Raw genomic sequence first — 22063 nt, 5'->3', positions numbered from 1 at the left:
CGGACATGCTTATAATCAATGACTTCAAATATTAACTAAGTTTTCAAGACATGTTTAATAAAATATAACACTTCAATGGCAGTCTTTAGTTGTCTGCCATCTTACATAATTATAATTAGAGAAAGTCATACACATGCAAAAGTTGAAAAGAAATAATAAAGATGCGCCATTCCATGCCCACAAATCCCACATAGTAATCTTCCCAGTCTCACTTTGTTTTGTGTATATGAATATATTCACGCAATGTAATGTCAAATGACCAAATCTGATGTTTAAGCCTCCTAGTTAAGGTTTAGGTGCCACACCCACTTTGGAATCTGGAAATTGGACACAAAATGTGGGATCATATGTGGAGGCCATTGCACTTTTAAGGTATGTATCGACATTTTATCTCCGATTTTGAACAAATTAAGACGTCTGAGTTTTAAAATGAAAAAACAACAACAACTATCCTTTAAATCCAAATAAAAGAATGTCATTTCTGCCAGCTCCTCTGTTGCCATGGCAGCAGCTGTTGGAGCAAGCCCTCTGTGGTCAAATATTGTTTATGCAGCACTTGTGTTTTTTTTATGTGGTCTTCTAAAAGACATTTAGGAATGAACCAGTTGTCTCTTTTCATCAACATACAGGCATAGGACGAGTTAACATCCACTTATCTTCCAAATGATGGAACGCTAAAATGGTGTTTGAGTTGACCGACAGAGGGCGCTTGTTGACTTCTAGCCAGCGCTATTACATAATATACTAACATGACAGAGTACATTACGCCTACTGGTTAGTCTATGAACTGTGACTTATGGGTTTGACTTAATGATGTCATTTATGTTTAAAGAGCATATTAGATTAGATTTGATAACTTTATTCATCCCGTATTCGGGAAATTCACTTGTTACTATTATTATCATCAATATTTTATATTATCATTATTATCACTAATTATACAGGGGTTATTTGTAAATTAGTTTAATGTAATTGTTGATCATCCATTTACTGTTAATATGTACATTTTTATTGGATAAATTTGTGGTTTTACAAAGAAATTTTGGACAAAGGCAGCATCTCAGACAAACAAAGGTTAAAGGTACAATTTGGAAGCAGATGGCTCTGATTTCTCGGTGACCCTTCCTGTCTACTTTACAGAATGTCTTCCTGTCGACAAGGACAATCTGAGCCTGAAGACGTCCAGCCAGGAGTCGTCTTTCGAGGGCAGGTCGGACGTGGAGTCCCGTCTGGAGTACACGTCAGTGCAGTTTTTATTGACACTTAAAGTATTTCTTAACTCTGGATTTGGCCAAAAATTGATTGGAACATGCTTTTAACTAAACACCAATTCTTTCCATTTAAAAGATCATTTAAATAATAAATTTTAAAGATCTATTTAATTTAAAAAAAATCAGGCCACAATGATATAACTGAGTTGGATTGGCCTCCTTTTTCCATTTATGCAGGGGTTATTACCATTTTGTGAATTTATACATTAATGTTCATTAAAAAAGTAAAAGTACTAACAGTACTACTTGATTAAGAATGGTCACATTTTTATGACCAAAAATCTACTCACTTAAATTATAAAGGGTAACCAAAAAAAAGAAGTGTATATTGTAGTAGCTAAATTTTGAAAACATATACAAATACATATGTGTTTATGACCACTGTGTTTATAAAAATATAAAAATACAGTAATGATTGATTTAAAAAAAAAGGTAATATTTTTTACTGACCAAACACATACAGGGTAAACCTAAAAAAAATAAGATGTCCATTGTAGAAGCCACTGTCATAAAAGGGTTAAGACGCTGATTAGGCAGAGTGAGTTGATCCGCACGTGTGCCGCTGCACTATTAAAAAAACACTCTAAAATGTGCGGGTATTGTCGCCTTCTCCAGACGGCTTAAGACGGTCATATTGCGTACAATTTTTTTTTATTTTTTGGGAGGGAGGGGTCCCTCTTAGTAATGGCTGACCTTTTGAATTCAATTATCTATCTCTCATTTGTAACATCTTTGAGAAAACAAAATCCGCAAGACCCGAAATGGCGTTTTCCTGTCCCGAGTTAGCGGCCCAACCCCGCGGACCCCGCTTCGGTGCTCAAAGGCCTCGTACACTCAGGTGTGAAGTCTGCGACACGAGGGAAGTCATTAGTCTTCATTAGCAACTTCCAGCAGTTTCTTATGAAGTGCCGCCAAGTTGTCATTTGGCCCAGTCACATGTGACCTTTGTTTTCTTACGTGGGCGACCAAATGTGAGCGTAGCCCTCCTCTGCTTGCCTTACCAACTACTCAATTTTTTAGTCAGCGTTCAACTTTTAACCAATCCGATTTCCTGTTCATTGCCACCGGAGAACCCCCCGAGGGTCCTTGGTGTTAATTTTTCGCCCGGGCTTTTCTTACGTAAGAAACGGCGTCTCGTCCGAACTAACGGTGAACAAACCCCTGAAAGCGGCCACTTAGCCATCAAAAGGGCATGCTGCATGGCTAATGTGAGCAAAAGGTGCGAGATTTCTCGTCAGTCCACTCCGGGGGCTCTTTATTGGGCCGCTAGAGAGCCGTCTGATCCTCGGCGCGGGCTGTATATTGGCAGCTGTTAACGGCGGAAAACGGGAGGGGTCTGTGCAGTTAAAACAAATGGCAACAAGAATCACGCCAGATAAATGGCATGTCGGCGGCGGGTAAGGAGATAAGTCGGGAGATTCTCTTCAACTTGGGCCTATCTCTCGATCGGGTCTGGTTCAGGGCAATGTCACGACAATCCTGTCTGTTAACTGGAGTATGAGATTGCAATAATATGGCCGCTGTTAAAATTAAGGAAGCTGGTTGACGTTAAAATCTGATCAAACTTGCACAGCGTAGTGAACACAAAACTGTGCATCAGTGCAATGATCACTTCCGGTTGTCTTTTCTTTTTCAACACTTTTGTGTCCTTTACAGCCAGATGAGACTCATTAGGCAAATAAAAGGGAATTCACTGGGCAGCCATTTTTTCTCGAATTTTTAAAAAACTAATTCTTGTGTGCAGAATCCACATGCCTGTCAACCTCTGCCGATAACTGCCCTTATAAATGATTATGATTCCCCTTACAAACCCCCCAAAAAACCTTACAAACACCGTACGACTCGTACGGTGTTTGTAAGGTTTTTTGGGGGTTTTTAAGGGGAATCATAATCATTTATAAGGGCAGTTATTGGCAGAGGTTGACAGGTATGAATCCAAAACTGATCAGTTTTTGTCTCATTTTTTTTCCCTCCATCATTTATCTGGTTACACAACCAGACATGTATGCATTCCCCCAAAAATGTTACATAAACAATGCACTTGTTTGCTTCATATTTCATTGTATCTTATTTTCCGTAGCATAAAGTACACCATTAATGAATGAGTTAGAGTTAGGTTAATATTGTAATTGTTGTTTTATTAAATATTTTGAATTAATTGTTTGATTAATGCATCTCAAGCACTTTTCTGGACTAGTATAATACAGGTATGCAACAACAAAATAGGTTTGAAATCATTACGCACAACCAGAAAACTGTCGCACTTGAAAATTAGGATAGATTTTGGGTGAAAATAAAGGTTTTGAAGTGTGTATTATAGTCCCAAAAAATTAATGTGTGCCCATACCTTAAAACTTATCAAAAAAGCACGTTTCCGAATTGACTGGCATTAACAACAGGGCACGTCCAATTCCTTTAGACTGGGAGGACTGACTGAAGGCTCATGTTTCAGCTAGTGGGCGGCTAATTGGTTCATTTTTTAATGTATTATCATTATTTATTTGTATTTTTGGGGATCCTATAGTTCCAAAGCTTGACCCGTTTTGGATTCTGCGACCCCAGACTTCCAAATAGTAAGAGAACAAAATGTCAGCACAACTTCACATGCCTTGGACAAGTGAAGTCGCTTGACAGTGTGATTCCCCTCAGGCTTCACTCAAGGCAGGTGTGAGGCTCAGTAAATAAACAACAATTATTAGACGTTAAACGGCGTCAAGAGGTGTGTCGATGAATGAAGTCTATTTAACTCCATTGACATTCTAACCCCTAAATGGCGAGCTCCACCAATGACCTCGGACCGCTTTCTAAAGGGCCTTGTGCTAAGTGCTAAATGCTAAGTGAGCACAGCCACACGCAACCTGTGACTAATAACTCCTTGGCAACAATTGCTTTCACAAAAAGGTGGATAAAAACACAGCTCTCGTCGAAGACCGTCGTGGCCACGCCTCGGCCAATCGTCCGAGTCCGCGTTTAAGCTTTAACTCGCTCGTCAAATAAATGCGCAAATCTTTAAGTGCAACCTTACGAGCCGGGCGCCAATTTACCGTCTCGTCGTTCATCGACACGGCGCGTCGACCCTCGTCGACCCCAAACGAGCCGGTCGATATTTTTGATGCGCTCTGAAATTGCCACGGATTCCTCCTCCAAAGTGCGGCCATTTGGAGTGCATTAAGTGCGGCCCTCTCCATACAGTAACTGTAAAGTGGCTTTTATGTGGAGGTGTTAAGCTCAGGCTCTGTATGTATGCAGTGTGGGGGGAAACAATGAAAAAAAGGGGAAAGGAAGTGGTAAGACTGTCCAAAAAAAAAAGAAAATCTCTTCAATTCAAATTTGGATGTTAGTAGGAAGAGACTATGCTAATCGCTACGGCGAGGGTGTCGAGCTCGCCACATGTTGACGTTAGGGTTTCCTTCGGTGGCGAACAAACCATTGGAATGTTGACCTCGATTGGCGGGTATGGACAAAGCGAGACGTCCAATTCATTTTGACTGCGATTCAAAATGGATGCCGCGGTGAATTGATTAGCAAAGGAACCATTGAGAGATGTTGCGAAAGTCATTTTTTTTCAAATTCTCTTTGAGCCCATTTGTATTTTGCTTTATAATTTTGAATTAAATCAGTGGAAAGGCAATTTTGAAAGGAAATATATTTAAATTGTAATAAAATCTGTGGTCAAGTGGCTAGCTAGCATGTGGTCCTGGTCCTCACAGTTCTGAGATTGAGGGTTCAAGCCCAGCTTTTGACTTTTTTGGATGATTAAGACACCGACAAAAAATTGTAAAGAAAAAATGTAAGGCGATTATTTTAAGAGGGTGATGATATATGATCTTGCTTGTTAATTTTATTTCATTTTATAAATCTCATTAACTCTTTGGAACGGTAAAAAACGGTTAAATGGTATTCAGTGCCACATGATTCCAGCAAAATTAGCCTGACATAATAAAAGTAATTCAAACGTCAAGGTTATTTATTCACTATGCTTCAGCTGGTTAAAAAAAACAGTGCAATATTACATAGTTTTAAAACTCATTTACTCCTAACTTGACAATAAATATGGTTTACAATAAATATGATGACCAACATAAGCATAAATATGAACAAGGAGAACTTATACATTTGCTCATTCGAATGAACACTTCTTTTTTTGTACAGTGCTAACATGCTTCCTTTAAATGGTTTATTTTATTTAAACACATTTTTTTCTGGGAAATTGCTAGCAATAGACGTCCAATCCATTTGAACAGGGATCGATGGCTTCCAGTTGGAATGGATTGGACGTCTATTGCCGTCAATAGTTGTTTTCAATCCTCACTGTCCCCAAAAAGCTTCGTACTGGTCCCTCCTGTCCCAACCAGAACTGATTTTGAGCTTGTGGTGCTAACTGCTTGTTAATTAGCAACTTTGACTACATGCAGAACAGACCGACTACATGCCTTCTCAGGGAAACTAGCCTAATGAGATTAGCTGTCTAGACAGCCCCAATACACACACAAAAAAAAGAGAATGTCCTCCAGGTAAAATCTACCTGTGGAAGAAATATGACATTGTTATCGTCATCCCATTATGGATTTCCATTGAGTTTCCCGCCCAGAGTGGTGTGGCTTTTGTCTTTTCATGAATTTATTCCCTGCCTGGCTAGCTATACGTCAAGTATTCAGAGAGTAGGTGTCGTGCTAGTTGGTAAAATAAGACAGTTCCAGATTAGGACAGAATTTGGCCTTCAAAATTCTTGTGAGCTTTCAACAAATGGTCAACAAATTCTTGTTTTATTTCCTGTTGTGTGACTTTTATTTTATTTTTTACTGATGCAATACCATTTTTTGCTTGCTGATTTCCCATCTTCTAATGTTTTCCCCCTTCTTTATGTATGACATGCTGTTTTTTCCGGTTGGTATCCATAACTGGCGGCCGCCTTGGGTAGGAAACTAGATATACTAACTTGAAAAATACAAATGGCATAAGATTGCCGCATTTTTTCGATACCAAAGATTTAGCGATACAATTTTTTTTTACTTTTCAGTCCTTCACATATATATAAGTCAATTTTCCTAAATTATTTTCAACATTAGCTTGGTTGATTAGCACCATTGCTGGTCTCAATTTGTCTAAAAAAGGCATTATTTTGCTACTTTTGGGCTATACCAACATGGATCAAAATATCACATTGCAGCAGAATGGAATCCATTTTTTGGTCAAAACTTTGATTATCTCACCCTATGACTCAGCTGTACATTTATTGAAGACATATTTCGTTTGATTTTGTGTCGGACACTAGACTAGACCCCGGTTTAGCACGCAGGTCATTTAGCACGTTGCGCGCACACTTTTTTTGTGTACGTGAACGGTCTTTAGACCGGTCCTGGCGCCCCCGCGATGGGCAGGCGGGGATGTGCGTCCATATTTGTTTAAAAGTCTCTTAGCAGTTTATAAAGATGCATTTCCTCCGAGCCTCTTCCTGTGGGGACGGTATCAAGGCTCTGTTAAGTCCCTTTGATTTTTGCCACCTCCAATCACAGCGGGACACTGACTGGTCATTGTGCCACTTCAAAGCCTGGGAATGGGCGTCCTGACCCCGCCCACCGCAGGAGCCTCCTTAAAAGTCACGGCGGGACCTCGCCCCTTTGCACCCAAGGATGCTAACGTGACGTGAGGACACTTGGATGAATGACTGGATTTCTTTTTTTCTTTCTTTTTTTTTGTTTTTGTTTTTACTCCAGTGTGGATAACTTGGTTGGGATTTCTGGATTGCCTCCTGTGTGGGATTTTCTTCTCCTCTAGAAATTGCACTATTGAATATTGAAAATGCAGTCCATTAGAGGTAAGTTGACTGTTTTTTTTTTTTGCACAATCATTAAGATGTTTTGAAGAATATTTGCTTGTTTTGCAGACTTGAAGGCCAATTTCAGCGGGCCTCCTCCGTCCGCCATGCCTTCGAGCGACGCTTACCTTCAGGGCAGTATCCGCATGACTTTGGAGGACCCGGAACTGTGGAGGACTTTTCATGGGATCGGAACGGAGATGATCATCACCAAACCGGGCAGGTTAGTAAGGCAAAAAACATCTGGGGATGACTAAATGGCATTTTCTTTTTTTTTTTTTGCATTCTTACATGCTCACTTGTTTTTCAGGAGAATGTTTCCTCACTGCAAAGTCAATCTTTCCGGTCTTATTCCTTGTGCCAAGTACATTTTGCTGGTTGATATGGTGCCAGAGGACGGCTTCAGATACAAGGTAAAAATACATTTGTTGTCGTTTATTTTTATTTATTTTTATATAATGGAATTGACTGACATGAATTTGTTGTCTGGGGACAGTTCAGTTCAGTCTAAAAGTAAAAGGGCTTTTTTTCTGAAAATTTTCCCATGTCGTCTTTGCATGTCAACAGTGTTTTTTTATACGCCCTGTCACATTTTAATTTTCTTTCTTTGTAGTTTCATTCATTCTAATTGGTATAATCTGGAGGTTTTTTTTATTACTGGTTTAATGAAGCACTCTATTGGTTGTGTTGCTCCCTATTAGACAATTGTCATTTGTCTTGTCGTATCTGGGGGAAAAAAGTCAAACTAAATGTTGTAAATTGTGCTTTGACGCCACAGTAATCTTAAAAATTCATTGGGATATTTTTTCCCTGCAAATTCTTAACTTGGTAAAAAATAAACGATTTTCCGCGGGTGACTGAAAAAAACCCCACTCCCGCAATTCCAACTATGAAAAGAAATCGACTTCTTTGCCTCAGCATTGTAACAGTTGAGTTGAGTTTCCCTATTTGTATTTCTTGATCTGTTGATTTGTCTCCGCCTTGCCAGACAAGTTTGTCACCCCCCAGGTGGGCCCCCCCTTTGCTAACATTGAACATCAAAGGGTGCTATCTCTTCCTGTTTTTCTATCCCCTGCTGGGAGACCACTGTACTAGCCCTCTATCTCAGTGGGTGGCACTTTCCCCTCTAACTCCCCCCCCCTCCGACCGTGGGGAGAGGGGACCAGGTTCCCTCTCCGTCTTTCTCCGTCTTTCTCCGTCCATCCATCGGCTTGCCTCGCTCCCCTTTTAACGACGTTCTGCGTCCATCCGTCCGTCCTGCAGTGGAATAAAGAGAAATGGGAGGTGGCGGGAAAAGCGGAGCCGCAGCCCCCCTGCAGGACGTACCTGCACCCCGACTCCCCCGCCCCGGGGAGCCATTGGATGAAGCAGTCCATCTCCTTCCTCAAGCTCAAGCTGACCAACAACACGCTGGACCAACACGGACACGTGAGTCCAAAAGTAAGCCCTTTTTCCTTCTAGGCTAGGCAAGTTGATCCCTTTTTATTGGTCCGCAGATCATCTTGCACTCCATGCATCGCTATCACCCTCGCTTCCACATTGTTCAAGCCGACGACCTGTTCAGCGTCCGCTGGAGCGTTTTCCAGACGTTCACCTTCCCCGAGACCTCCTTCACCGCGGTCACGGCCTACCAGAACACCAAGGTACCTTTCTGTTTGTATATTAAAAAAAAGAAAGAGTCCTATTGCCCAAAAAAGGGACAAATGTAGCTGATTGCTGAATTTTTGGCTCGCTTCTTAGTTAAAAAAAAAAATCAGCTGCAAAAGTCTTGATTTTTAATCATCGGAAAATTCTCTGGACAAAATCCATGCAACTGAATATATATGTATTTTTTTGTATCTATGATGATTTTTAAAATTATTTTTCCTTGCAATTTGATTTTCTTCATTTCATTTTATTAAGAATTTCCGACCTGGCAAAATACAAGCCTGCTTTTTATTTTAGTTTTTTTTATTTGTTTACCACTATTTTTGTCTATTTTATTATCCCTGTATTCATTCATTTTCCAAACCGCTTATCCTATGCGCAGGCCACGCCAATATTATAGTACTTTGATGATCAATAGGTGGCCGCAAAATATTTTTTGCCGGCCTCAACTAGCGAGTTGTGACCCCTTTAGCTGCTGAAGTCACTAATTTGAACCTCTTTTCAATGTCTAGATCACCAAACTCAAGATTGATCACAACCCCTTTGCCAAAGGTTTTCGCGATGAAGGCACAACAAAAAAAAGGTACCAACGTGAGCCACCCACATGATTTTTTTTACCTATAAAACGCTTCAAAAAGTTTTTGAACGGTGACAACGCTTCTTTTCAGGCGCGCAAACAAGAACCAAAACGACCCGGACAAGAAAGCCAAACTCTCTGAAATGAACAGGGACTCCGGGGAAGACAGTCCCACAGGTATTGGTCAGATTTTGTGTTATATACTTGACAAATGACAGAATGGTCGACAAGAGAAGGAACCTGTACGTAGCATGCTAGCAGGTATACGTAGGGTCTGCTTTCATTGGTCGGCCTTTTTGATCTTTTTTTAAATGTCTTTCATTATTTCAAAGTCATTAGCGGTAGTATTTACGGCTCTTCTTTAATGATTTTCTTTTGTCTCCACTTGGAAAGTTGAATCTGAGGGTTTGTGCCATGCCAGGTTTCTGCAGATCATCTTTCGAGGGCTACGACGGAGATGAAGCAGAGTTACGGAAGAGGAAGGAGAGGGAGGAGGAAATCAAGGGCGAGCGCTACTCCCCTTGGTCTACGGAGAGGGAGCGCAACACCAGGAACGGATCTTCTCCCGCTGCCGAACCACGCGACGTTTACAGCGCGGAGCAGATGGTTCCCGCTCTTGCATCCTACCAACCTTACAGGTGACAACCGGCAAATTAACAAATTCATGACGATACACTGACGGTCCAAAAAGAATCTGCGTCATTTAAAAATGAAACCTCTCAGCTCACCCAATAAAATGGAATGGGTTGTTTGGGTTCATATGCTAGGTTTTATTCATTCATTCATTCATTTTCTGAACCGCTTTATCCTCATTAGGGTCGCGGGGGGTGCTGGAGCCTATCCCAGCTGATTCGGTGCCCAGGGCACAAGGAGACAAAGGACAACCGTGCACACTCACACCCATAACTCGGGGAAATTTAGAGTGTACAATCACGTTTTTGGGACGTGGGAGGAAAACCGGAGTACCCGGAGGAGACCCACGCAGGTCCGGGGAGAAAAACGACCTGGACTTGAACCCAATACCCCCGGAGCTGTGAGGCCGACGCGCTATCCACTCGCCCCACTATGCTAGGTTTTAATCATTCAAATTTGAAAGCCAAAATCAAAGATTAGTATATTTTGTAACCAAATCCCAAAGTTCCCAGCATATTCTAAATGTCAAAATATAATCTAAAATAATATAATATATATCTTATAGCGTTTCTCAACCTCAGGAATGATAAACTTTTCTTTTTTAAACTTTTACAGCAGTTTGACACTATTGACTTAATGGTAACAAGTACAAACTATATAAAAAAATATTCAATAAATATATCCCATTTTTTGTGGGCTTTTTAGATTCCAGGAGTACGGAAAATCTCCGTCCCCGTCCTCCAGCGTGGGCAGCAGCGCCAGCGGTTCGGCCCGCGGCAGTTTCGAGTCGCGCGTCCCCGACGTGGCCGTCCCGGACCAGGACGCCTCCAAGCCCCGCCCGCACGGAGCGGCCCCTCCGTGCGTCGCCCCCCAGCCTCTCCCGGGCTCCCAAGACTACCCCGGGCTGCTCAACGCCTCGGCGGCGGCCCCGGGGGGCAAGCCGGCCGTCCTCGGCCACCACGTCTACGGCCCCTACGGCGCCGAGCAGCCGCTGGGGCAGTGGAGCGGCTCGGCTCCGGCCCAATACCCGCCTCCGCACCACCTGAGCGCCGATTACGCCACGCCGGCCGTGCATCACGGCTATCCCCACGGCAACGTGACGGAGTGGAGCCAGTACCCGCTCTTCTCTTATTCTTGCTGGTGAGGGCCCCCCCACCCCGTTCAGGGACCACAGTGACGTTTTCGCAACCCGTCATGGGTGCGCGTTGACGACGGGGGCGACGACGAAACCGTCGGTGGCGACGAGGCCGTTTTTGAGTTTGTGATGCCGTACTGAGGACTTGCTTTATTGTTCACTTGTCTATTTATTTGCTATTTGGTTCTGTTTGCGACTGTATTATTTTTGTAAAAAGTCAAAGGAGAAAGAAATTAAAAGGAAAAGAAGAAATTAAAGAAAAGAATAAGAAAATACTAATCATAAATGTGTGCAATTTTTTTTGGGGTTCCCCTCTTGTGATGTGTTGAGGAAATAAAAACTTTAAAAGGTTTGTTTGGTTTGTTTTCTTTTCAATTGGAAATTTCAGGTGTGGGATTGATGCCCAACTTGGTTAAATGGAAAGGAACACGATCTAGTGATGAACTAATAAAAATATCACAGACTAATTCATTGTATTAACTCATTCAAACTGCAGCAGAAGGATGGGAAGAGCCACATGCGGCTTTAGAGCCGCAGCGGATGTCATTAAAGGTCACCCTGTATCCAAAAAAGAAACCCAAATAAGAATTATTTTAAAACCACTCGTCAGCTAATTGTAATGTTCTTTTTAAAAGCAACTTTAACCCTTTCACGAGCCATTCACGGACGGCGCCAGACGTCCAATTCATTTTGAATGGGAGGGTTGCCGAAGACAAAACATACAAAATTGTCCGTCTTTCCACATTTTCCGCATTTAGCATTCAGATTTCAACAACAATGAGTTCACATAACACTCTTTTGCATTTTTGATCCTCTCCAATCCAACGTTATCATTATTATACTGCCGATTAAAAGTACACAGCAACAAAATACAATTTGTATCTAATCAGAAGAATGAGATGTGACCCTAATAAAAAACAACATAACAAACATGTCCACATTAATGTGTGCTGTTGTTGTTTTTTTCCTAGGAACAATCATGTTTAATAAGCAGCACAACATTGGTGTTTATTTGTATTTGTCCATTGTGGCTCTAATGAGCGCCAGCGCGTAGTTTGGACAGGCCCAGCATGCTTTAAAGGCCGTGCGTAACTGCGACTGGCGCTCACCTGCTGAGGTTTACCCACTCGCATCATAAAGCAAAGCACGACTCTTGTTCTTCACGTCAATGGCTCTAAAAAGCATGACAATGGAGGCTTGTCGCCCAGCCTTTCAGCCCAGGAAAACACAGGCTGAGCACTGACACACCACCCGGGATGGATATGGCCCGCTAATGACTGTTGTAAATAAGGGGGGAGGTTTTTAGGCCTCCTGGAAAACCATCTCGTGTACAATTGCTGATCTCGGGGGCTGCCGGATGGTCGCGTCCTCCTGCTGTGCCACCTAAATGGCAAACTGCTGTTTCAAGGTCAACTTTGCCAAAATCTTTTTTAGCTCCCAACTCTTATCCAAAGGTGACGACATGTTGTTTTTCAAATTCCACCGGGTGTCATGGTCGTCACGGTGGTCTTTTAATTGCACTGATAATGGCCCGAGCTTTGATTTGTCCGTAAAAAATCCACTATGTCGTGCTTGAGTGCCAGAAATGAGTCGGAAACGTCCCTCGGTGGCACTAGAGGAGAAAGATGAGCAGCGTGTATAGGTTGATGGTGGACATCCGTGATGGGTGTTGGTGGGCCGCAAGGTCCCCCCCCAGACGGGCAGCACAATAGTGTGAAAGATAGCAAGTGGGGGGATTTTGGAGAGGTTGACAGATGTAGAGGAAAGCAGCAGTCAGCCTTCATAAAGCTGATGGAGTGCAGGGACAAATGGAGAGGAACTACGAGAGACTGCCTGCCTGCCTGGCTGCCTTAAATAAAAGTAGGACGTCTGCAATAAGCGCAGTTGCTACAAATGTCCAAAGTTGGACCGTAAAATGATGAATAAATAGAATAAAATGTATTTTTTGCCAATGTTGATCTTAAATGAAATAATACAATTTGAACAAGGGATTTTTTACCTTTTGGCAGCTCGATGCTGCGACGATTTCTCATCTCATCTTATTTTCTGGGGGTGCTAGAGCCTATCCCAGCTGACTTTGGCTGGAAAATTGCATTTTATTGATAATATAGGAGTGTTCTATTCTATTTTCTTGCATCAGTGTCTGATGTTGTGTAGTTTTCCGATGATTCAAATATACCAGTATTATCTTCTAAGATAATTCATGTTTATTATGAATATTTTTTGGGGGAAAATGAAATATTTTAAGCCAAAAATGTTTGTTTACCTCCAAACAACTTGTAAATGTTTTTTTTGGAATCCGGTGCATTTTTTTCTATTTAGGCCTGTCATGAAACTGTTTAAATTTTGTAGTATGTCCTTTAGGCAGTTAAAGGGTTAAATTAGGATAATTTGACCCAGCTGTGGTATTAAATGGGAATTAAGACTCCTGACAGAACTCCTTTAGAATGGTCTCAAGTTCCCCACTTTGTCAACTTTTAATCGATTAAGTAGATTAATTTAGTTAAGGGAAAATGCGTCAAATTCCATTTTCACACTCAGACGAATCATTTAATTACTGGCGTTTTAGTAGTTTTGTTTTGAAATTGCTGTTTTATTTTTTAATGATTTGGGAGGAAACACCGCTCTCTGACGGCAACAGTGAATATAACAACTCTTTTTGATTTTGGGAGCATCGCGAATGAAGGCAGCAAGCTTCCGGTATGATATATTTAATAATACAAACATTTTTATCGACTATTATCTAATTTATTTGGATGTCTAATGAGTTGTTTACTTGATAGGACACAGAAGTTGGCATTTATGCAGATTTCAAGCCCTGTGGTCGTCGTGTTGAGCTACGGTAAGCAAAACGTATTATTGATTAAGCCTTAATACTAAACCGTGTACGTACTAATATCTTATTTAGCTAAAGTAAGTCTTGTTCGAAAATTCATAGAAACAATCGGAGAAATGTTGAATATTTTCGTGGGGGTCATCAATTGCAATATCATGTTAATTAGCGATTAGCATGAGGCTAGCGCTAGTCGCGAGTGGCTAATCGCTACGCTAGCAGACAAAGTTCATATATTGTTTATTTTTGGTACATGGTAAGTGATAAATGTGAGGTTTATTAACGTAGTGTGCTTACTGCTGACATGCTATATAATGTATTTTGTTTGTATAAAACACTCTTGGTTTCAGTATTAAATCAAAAGCCTTAATTGTCATTATACACAGCTGCGTATAACGAAATTGGTGGAATGTTTGTTTCAATGCATCACGTCGTTAATACAGTGTGAAATGAATTGTTTTATTGATATCTCTGGCTGAATATGACATTTTACCTGTAGTTTTTATCATGGTCAACTAGATATTGCTGTTAAATAGCATGCACCACAGACAGAAAACTCCATTTAATTGCCAGAATTTGAGGGATTCCATCATTTAAGGTCCATTATATCGTCCAATGAATCCCTGAAAAGGTCATGTGAAATGACCTATTCATGGTCATCATAACATTGCCACGTAGATAGAAATTATTTCCTTGATATTGAACATCTGTTTGTTCCATTAAATGTTTTAATAAAAGGAAATGTATAATGAAACCCCTCTTTTTTTTTAAATGATCAAACCAGAACACAAAAGTGTGTACCGCATATTATTCTTTATTTTTCTTTCACAACATTTGCATAACATGGGTGACAGACTTAATGGTAGTCATTCAATAGAAAATATTGCTTGATTATGAGTATGATTCTGAACTAACCCATTCATCCCACTTTGAAAATAAACAAGCAACTTTTGACTTATCTGCATTAAATATTGAAATGTTAAACCGCAGCGATCAATTTATGAGGCAAAATAGGGTTGCATACAGTGCACATTTCTAGATTAATAACAAAATGCAAAATAGTGTGAAAGAACACAAAAGTGACAAGAGTTATTAGCTTTTTCATGATCACAAACACACAATACACCAACAATTAATTCAAAAAAGGGCAAGTCAACCCAAAATTTTAAACCTATGTAACAGTTTTTGGTTTAGTACAGCTAAAGACAATTTCCTTGCTTTTTCGGATTCAAACCCCTTCAAAACTGAGGTCTTTATCCAACAGCCTCCATTATGAATAGGTGCAACAATATTCCGATACAGTCCGCTTTAAGCCTCATATCTATCAAATGTCAATACAAACATTAATATACAGGAGATATGGAAAACCTAAACACTTGGTTTTTAAATGTCAGGTTTTTGTGCTACAAAAAAAAGACCTGAATCCGCTCAAAACTTTCCCCACCAATAATGTGGCCCAAAACCTCCATACTTTATTCATTTAATTTAAAACACTTGGAGGCCATTGACGGATGGCACTTAGACATCTAACCTATTGTTCATTTGCCCCACTCAGTAACAATGGATTAGACGTCTAACGCTGTCAATGGCAGCCAGTGAGTGACACGAGTGCTCCCCAAAAAGTTGGTGTTCCATCGTAAATTAGCGTTTAAATGTGCAAATTTGTCTTTTGATAGGCACGGAATAAAGGCCATAAGCTTGACGTAACGCTTCCATAAATAAGACGACCACGCCGATACCTTGACATCGCTAACGCCGAGTTCGTTCGCAGTCGTTAGTCTTCATCGGAGCTCGTTTCCGAGTTGAGAAATTCATCCATCGACGCCTTGAGGTTCCGCTCCAAGCCGTTGGCGAGCTCCATCACGACCGGCGGCACCAGCGCCACGCAGGCCGCCAGCCCCGAGACGCGATCCTTGAACGGCGTGCCGCTCTCCCACTCGCCGGTGTCGGGGTCGAACACGTGAACGTATTTCATGCGGTCGCCTTTGTTGTGAGAGCGCCCTCCCAACACGTAGATGCGATCGTTCAAAACTGCTACGCCGGGTTCCCCGTGGCCGGCGGGGAGGGGGCTCAGTAAAGTCCACGAGTTGTCCGAGGGGTCAAAGCACGCCGTCTGAAAACATTGAGATAGAAAAAAAAATACGTGGTGATCTGTCGTTTATGGTTGACCCACAAAAAATATTGTAAAAATGTTTTTACGCTCTTAACTCATTGGATGTGATCATTGACCTCCTTACTTCAACATTCAATTTCCTCTGACAAACATAGATCTTTAAACTATAGAGCAAGGGTGTCAGACTCGTCAACTTGATTTCACGTCCTGGACCATTTTAGATATAATATTTAGATTTTTTTTAATAAATAGATTAAAAGAACTGGATTAAAATCCCTGAATATTCAGTTTTCTATAGATCTAAAACATTTATTTTAGCTTTTTTTTAAATATATTTTTAGATTTTTGAACTAAAAACACAGAAAAAATGGATTAAAAAATTAATTATTGATTTAAAAGGGGGAACATCAGGAAATTTAATATACATCTATACTCTTCATTTTAATTTGATCCTAAAACAGAAAGTCGGCACTCACTCATGATTTACTTTCCCGGGCCACACAAAATGATGCGACGGGCCAGATTTGGCCCCCGGGCCGCCGCTTTGACACATGTGCTATAGACCATGGGTGCCCAAACCAGTCCTCAAGAGGTACCGTGTTTTCTTGCTTATTAGCCGCCTCCACGTATAAGCCATATCCTTAAAATTGCCTTAAAATCGTTAAATCTTAGTTTCCCTTCGTATAATTGTTAAGCGTTTTATGTTTATCCTTTCTCCATTTTGAAATAAATGGCTGTATTGGCCGCATTCTCTTGCATTATGGCGTTTCGTCTGTCACCTTGCAGTTTTGTGAATGTAAAGTCTAATTTATGTGCATATAAGCCGTACCCTTAATTCAGTCATCAATTTTTTTTAGCAACAAATACGGTGTATTTGCGAGAAAATATCCCAACCGATGAAAAGGATAATTTTTTTCTTCGCTTTTTTTGCCTGAGAAATGCAATGACTTGATCACAGTCAGATGTTACTTATTTCAGAAGAAACCTCATTGGCCGCTATGGCCTCCGCGGAATAGTTTGGTTACCTTTACTATAGACAAATTGAAAAAAACATAACGACATTCTACCTGTAAGACATCCTGCCGATACCCATGCTCATCATTGCTTCCCCCGATGACGTAGAGGCGAGCGTTGACAGCCGCCATTCCGTGCCAGGCTCGCCCCAGCGGCCCGTCGGCGCACGTTGTCCACTGATTGGCTGCCGGGTCAAAACAACTGGTCTCCTTTAGGTACGCCCGCCCCCTGCGTCCACAGCTAATGTAAATTTTGCCATCCAGCACAGCTCCGGCATGAGCGTAAACCTAAAATGGAGAGGAAACAATTAAAAGCTAAGATTCCAATGGGGGAATACACAGCGCCCTCCTGTGGACAGAGCTCTTACCTCTCTGGTCAGAGGGGCCACGAACTCCCAGGTGTTGGTGTGCGGGTCGTATCGCTCCACCGAGTGGAGCTCTTTGCTGTAGTCGCGACCTCCGATGGCGTAAATGTGTCCGCCCGCCACGCACACGCTATGATCCGCGTGCTGTTGCTGCAACGGCTGGATGGCGCACCAGGTGTTGTGGCGAGGGTCATATCTACGCCACATGGACAAGAGCACATAACGATCAATTTAATAATTCACTCACTATTATTGCTTTCATGTTAATGGTTGCACTTAATCGCTAAACAATGCCATTCTTTCATTTTCCGTACCGCTTATCCTCACAAGGGAGGGTGCTGGAGCCTATCCCAACTAACTTTGGGCACCAGGCGGACGACACCCTGAATCGGTGGCCAGCCAATCGCAGGGCAGGAGGAGACTAAAGGACAACCAATTATAGCTAGGGGCAATTTAAAGTCTTCAAACAGCATACTTTGCATGTTTTGGGGATGTGGGAGGAAACCGGAATACCCGGAGAAACTCACAAAACCATGCAGAGAATAAACTCCACCCAGCAAGGCCTGGGATCGAACCCTCGATCTCAGAACTGTGAGGCCGACGCACTAATTACTCGTACACTGGGCCGCCTTAAATCATTCCAATTACGAATCAATATTTACATATTGAATGGGTATTCGGGAAATCATGATGCACTTAGAAATTTTAGTCTAAATCCAATATTTTTCTGATCAGTCAATAAAAAAGTCAAAAAGTATTCGAGAGTGACTGCAAGCATAATTGTTTGCTCTATTTAGTCTGTTAAATGAACTGAAAAAACTGGAAGTCTTGGCTGAGTGCGAAGAGTGCAATGTCAACAAAAATCTCGTCGGATTCACTTACTCTTGGAAATTGGTCTCATCAGAAACCACAACAGAACAAATGAAATGTCCACTTTAACTTCCTAAGACCTGGCGTCCATCCACGTGTGTGGACATCACATTTTTGGTTGTCAAAGACTACAATGTTCAATTTTGGACTACAAGGGCCTGGCGTCCATTTTTCTCAGAGACATGTAAAAACACCATTCTTTGTTTTTACACTCATCTCCCAATTAGTCTAAATATCATGGAGAAAATAAAAATGCATGCCTTGCAAGAGTCTGGGTCATAGGTGGTTAAAAACACAGTTCTTTTGTTCCTACCATTTGTAAGCAAATTGTCCTCCTCACCTGGAGCAACGAGTCTCCGCCCGAAATCCACTGGTGTTCCTGTCTCCGCCAATAAGATACACAAAATTGTCGAGCACGGCGACTCCCTGATTGGACATCCGAGGACTATTCGTCGCGTCGAGAGCTCGCCACTCCTTCCAGCTGGGATGGAACACCTGGAACACGTGCTGCTTTTCCACCTGAGACGCGAACATCCCCCCAAAGGCCAAGATGCAGAAGAACGTAGAGCGAGGCTGCGTGAGAGGACTCTGAAAAACGGGTTGCCAGATCTCATTCTCGTGGTAACGGAGGGCGACGGACACGGCTTCCTTCAGCGGGCACGGCTCCAGTTTGTCGTGTAGCCTTTTGAGCGTCGGTTTCTCCATCAAGCTGAAGCGCACGGCGTCCAGCATCTGGAGACGCTCCTGCAAAGGCGTCAAGATTTAGATTTAGCGAACCCGCGAGGGAATTCCTTCACGCCAAACGCTGCTCAGGGAAGCGAGGAGAAAGAAAGTTGGACGAAGACAACTGACCTGCAAGTACACTTGGTCGCTTTCCACCTGAGCGGGACTGTAGTGGTAGTGAAGCGCCGCCTCGTAGACTTCGTTCTCACTTCGCACTTGCAACTCGTCGCTGCTCAGCGCGCGGAATATTTCCTCCGCGGGGAACCGTCTGTAAACGTCGGTGCGGGAAAAAGTCTGCAGATTGCTCAGGATGTGAGCGTGGACTCTGGCCTTCAGCTGACCCAGTCCGTAGAGGTCGGCCAGGTGGTGGATCTCCAGTATGTTGCTCTCGTCCAGCCAGGATAAGAGGAACTCGCAGCAGAAGTCCATCACGTCCTCAAGCTTTTGACAAAGACAAAGATTCAAAAGTGGGAACTTCAAACTTGAGCAATTTAGAGATCACCCAAAATATAAGTCTCCCTATTTTACATTTGCAGAAATATTGGACTTTCAGGGCCAACGTCGTATTTCTTATCCCCGCTCCAATGATAAGAAATGGAATCCCAACCTGAACTGACGTTTTAATCAAATGTACAACAGCTATCACAAGCCCACCTGCAACAATGTAGCCGCTATCAGGACTTCCTGCACGCTGTCCAGGTCTAACTCGATCTTTGAAGTGTAGATGTAGTCCATTATTTTGCTCATGCCCAAATACGTCACTCCGTGAATGGGGATCTCCTTTTGCTGCATCTCCCGGAGGCCTGCCGTGAACATCCCCCTGAGGACAATATGACCCTGGGTGTTAGAGGACGGCGGCTTAGGATGACTTGGGAGATCTTAAGCGCGACGTTCAAATCAATCTTAGCGCAGCTTCCATGCGTCTGTTCATCAGATCTTTACGCTTTTGTCATTGAACCTTAAACATGGCTTGTTTTGCCGTGTTCAATAACAGATCACAAAGTGGCTCCAAAAACACCTCACATGTGGTTGATCTATTTTCAGAGACCATTTATATAACAAATATGTAAATACCTAAAAGTAAGGATGACAGTTCTTGTATTTCTCACAATTTCTGTTTTTGTCCAACTTTACGTCTTTTTGAGTCTATCCGTCTTTGACTGTACTGTCTAACTTATAACTATGCCTTTTCTTGCTACTGTCACAATGAAATTTCCCGAATACAGGATGAATAAAGTTATCCAATCCAAACACATCATGAGAATCTAATTGCAACCTCAAGGGCATTAAATATGATTCAAGTGTTTCAAGTTCCAATTAGTGCCATGTTAATAATGACTAACTGGAATAAAATGGTTATGCCACAACTGCCACTTTATTCTATGTCTTCCACTCTGTCGCATCCTCGGTTGCTAGGCAACGTCAAATGACCTGACGTCGCCAAGGCTTTTCCGATTTTTTTCCCCCCACTTCCATCAATCAGCAAGATATGGTCAGCAATAGAATTTGTTCGTCTAATGAAATAAGATTGGAAAAAAAATACCTAAAGTAATCGCAGGAGGCAGCGAGAAGCACACGGTGGCCAGGGATGCTTCGACCCTCCACCAGAAGAACCACGTCGGACAGGATTCCATCTTGCCGCAAGCCCAGCAGCCTGTCCAGCAGACTTTGAGAATGGGCCCGACTTTGGTAGATCTGCCGTCGCCGACGAACCGACGAGCCGCCGGCTGCCAGACCGCCCAGATGTCCAAGCTGTCCATTCTCGGACATGGTGGGACTGTGTGGTTTAGGCTCCATCACCCTTGTTGACAGGCGCCAGCATCATCAGGACGACTTTCAGCGTGAAGTACTTGACAGCTTTATGAACAACAACATACCTGTCAACCTCTGCCGATAACTGCCCTTATAAATGATTATTGATTCCCCTTAAAACCCCCCCAAAAAACTTACAAACACCGTACGAGTCGTACGGTGTTTGTAAGGTTTTTGGGGGGTTTGTAAGGGGAATCAATAATCATTTATAAGGGCAGTTATCGGCAGAGGTTGACAGGTATGCAACAACAACAATAACAACAACAACTAAATAAACCAGAAAGGAACTGCGTTCATGTCAGTTTACACAGTAGAATGAAATTGAGATTTGAATGTAAAGTCAACGTCAAATGGATCCACACTCACCTGATGTCAACTGGCGAGCTAACGAGCTAACATTGAAAGCTCACTGTTGGAAGGTCAACAAAAATGTTGGACGACGATGACAACAAACATTCAGATGCACTCGTTGGGCCCTTTTCACTTCCAATTCGGATTCTGTGCTTCCGGCGACGTGATTTTTGATCTTTGCTGATCTGTTTACGTCGAAGCTGGATTGTTTTGAGTCTTATCTTTGGAGCACGCCCATTTGTCTATCTTAGCCAATCAGAAACGTGTAAACAGACGACAGGCAAGGTATGATGATCAAAGCGTTTATTTTATCATCAAATTTTAAAAAACAAATGAAGTCAATGAATGAAGTAGTATATTTGATTACGCGTCACAGTAAAACATGTCAAAACGTATTTTTTTGGAGTCATGCTGTCATTTCTAATTAACACTAGAGGACGCTCTTTGCTCATAATCTCTTAGCTTGCCACTCACAACAATTATTCATTCATTTATCCATTTTCCATACTGCTTATCCTCACTAAGGTCATGGGGGTGCTGGAGCCTATCCCAGACAACTATGGTCATGAATAATAGATGCCAATGAGTAAAATGAGTCTCCGTTAGGGTTCATTGCATTTCGATTTTCATTGTATAAACTCCCATCTCATCTTCATTTTCTGAACCGCTTTATCCTCATTAGGGTCGCGGGGGGGGGGGGGGGGGGGTGCAGGAGCCTATCCCAGCTGACTTCAGACCAGAGGCGGGGGGACACCCTGAATCATACCTAGGGGCAATTTAGAGTGTCCAATCGGCCTACTATGCATGTTTTTGGAATGTGGGAGGAAACTGGAGTACCCAGAGGAAACCCACAGAGGCACTGTATAAACTGAATGGCAACAAATACATTTTATATACATACA

At 42.2% G+C, this 22063-nt stretch overlaps 2 protein-coding genes across 3 annotated transcripts; one reads left to right on the top strand and one right to left on the bottom strand.

Annotated features, from left to right (window-relative positions):
• The first annotated feature begins 130 nt into the window (after positions 1-130).
• tbx16 (T-box transcription factor 16) lies at positions 131-11387 on the top strand. Of its 2 annotated transcripts, XM_077600621.1 has the most exons (11): positions 131-372; positions 630-1240; positions 6989-7089; positions 7159-7312; positions 7400-7502; positions 8353-8517; positions 8586-8732; positions 9249-9319; positions 9405-9490; positions 9735-9951; positions 10652-11387. In XM_077600621.1, exons 3-11 carry the CDS (start codon positions 7074-7076, stop codon positions 11088-11090), a joined length of 1398 nt encoding a protein of 465 aa, XP_077456747.1. In that variant the 5' UTR covers positions 131-372; positions 630-1240; positions 6989-7073; the 3' UTR covers positions 11091-11387. The 2 variants fall into 2 exon arrangements, with proteins under 2 accessions (XP_077456747.1, XP_077456748.1); XM_077600622.1 differs by lacking the exons at positions 131-372; positions 630-1240 and having other exon boundaries at positions 6137-7089.
• Positions 11388-14706: 3319 nt separating this feature from the next.
• Positions 14707-21411, bottom strand: klhl22 (kelch-like family member 22). Its single transcript, XM_077601329.1, has 8 exons — positions 21177-21411; positions 20542-20855; positions 19653-19818; positions 19128-19439; positions 18616-19019; positions 17409-17601; positions 17095-17328; positions 14707-16027 (listed from the first exon to the last, which is right to left on the bottom strand). The coding sequence occupies exons 2-8, from the start codon at positions 20793-20795 to the stop codon at positions 15689-15691; spliced, it is 1902 nt and encodes a 633-aa protein (XP_077457455.1). The 5' UTR covers positions 20796-20855; positions 21177-21411; the 3' UTR covers positions 14707-15688.
• Between the last annotated feature and the right edge of the window lie 652 nt (positions 21412-22063).

Source organism: Stigmatopora argus, chromosome 5 (assembly GCF_051989625.1).
Source record: "Stigmatopora argus isolate UIUO_Sarg chromosome 5, RoL_Sarg_1.0, whole genome shotgun sequence".
Lineage (NCBI taxonomy): Eukaryota > Metazoa > Chordata > Actinopteri > Syngnathiformes > Syngnathidae > Stigmatopora > Stigmatopora argus.
Note: the sequence above shows the minus strand (reverse complement) of the source record. Positions and strands in the feature narration are given on the sequence as shown.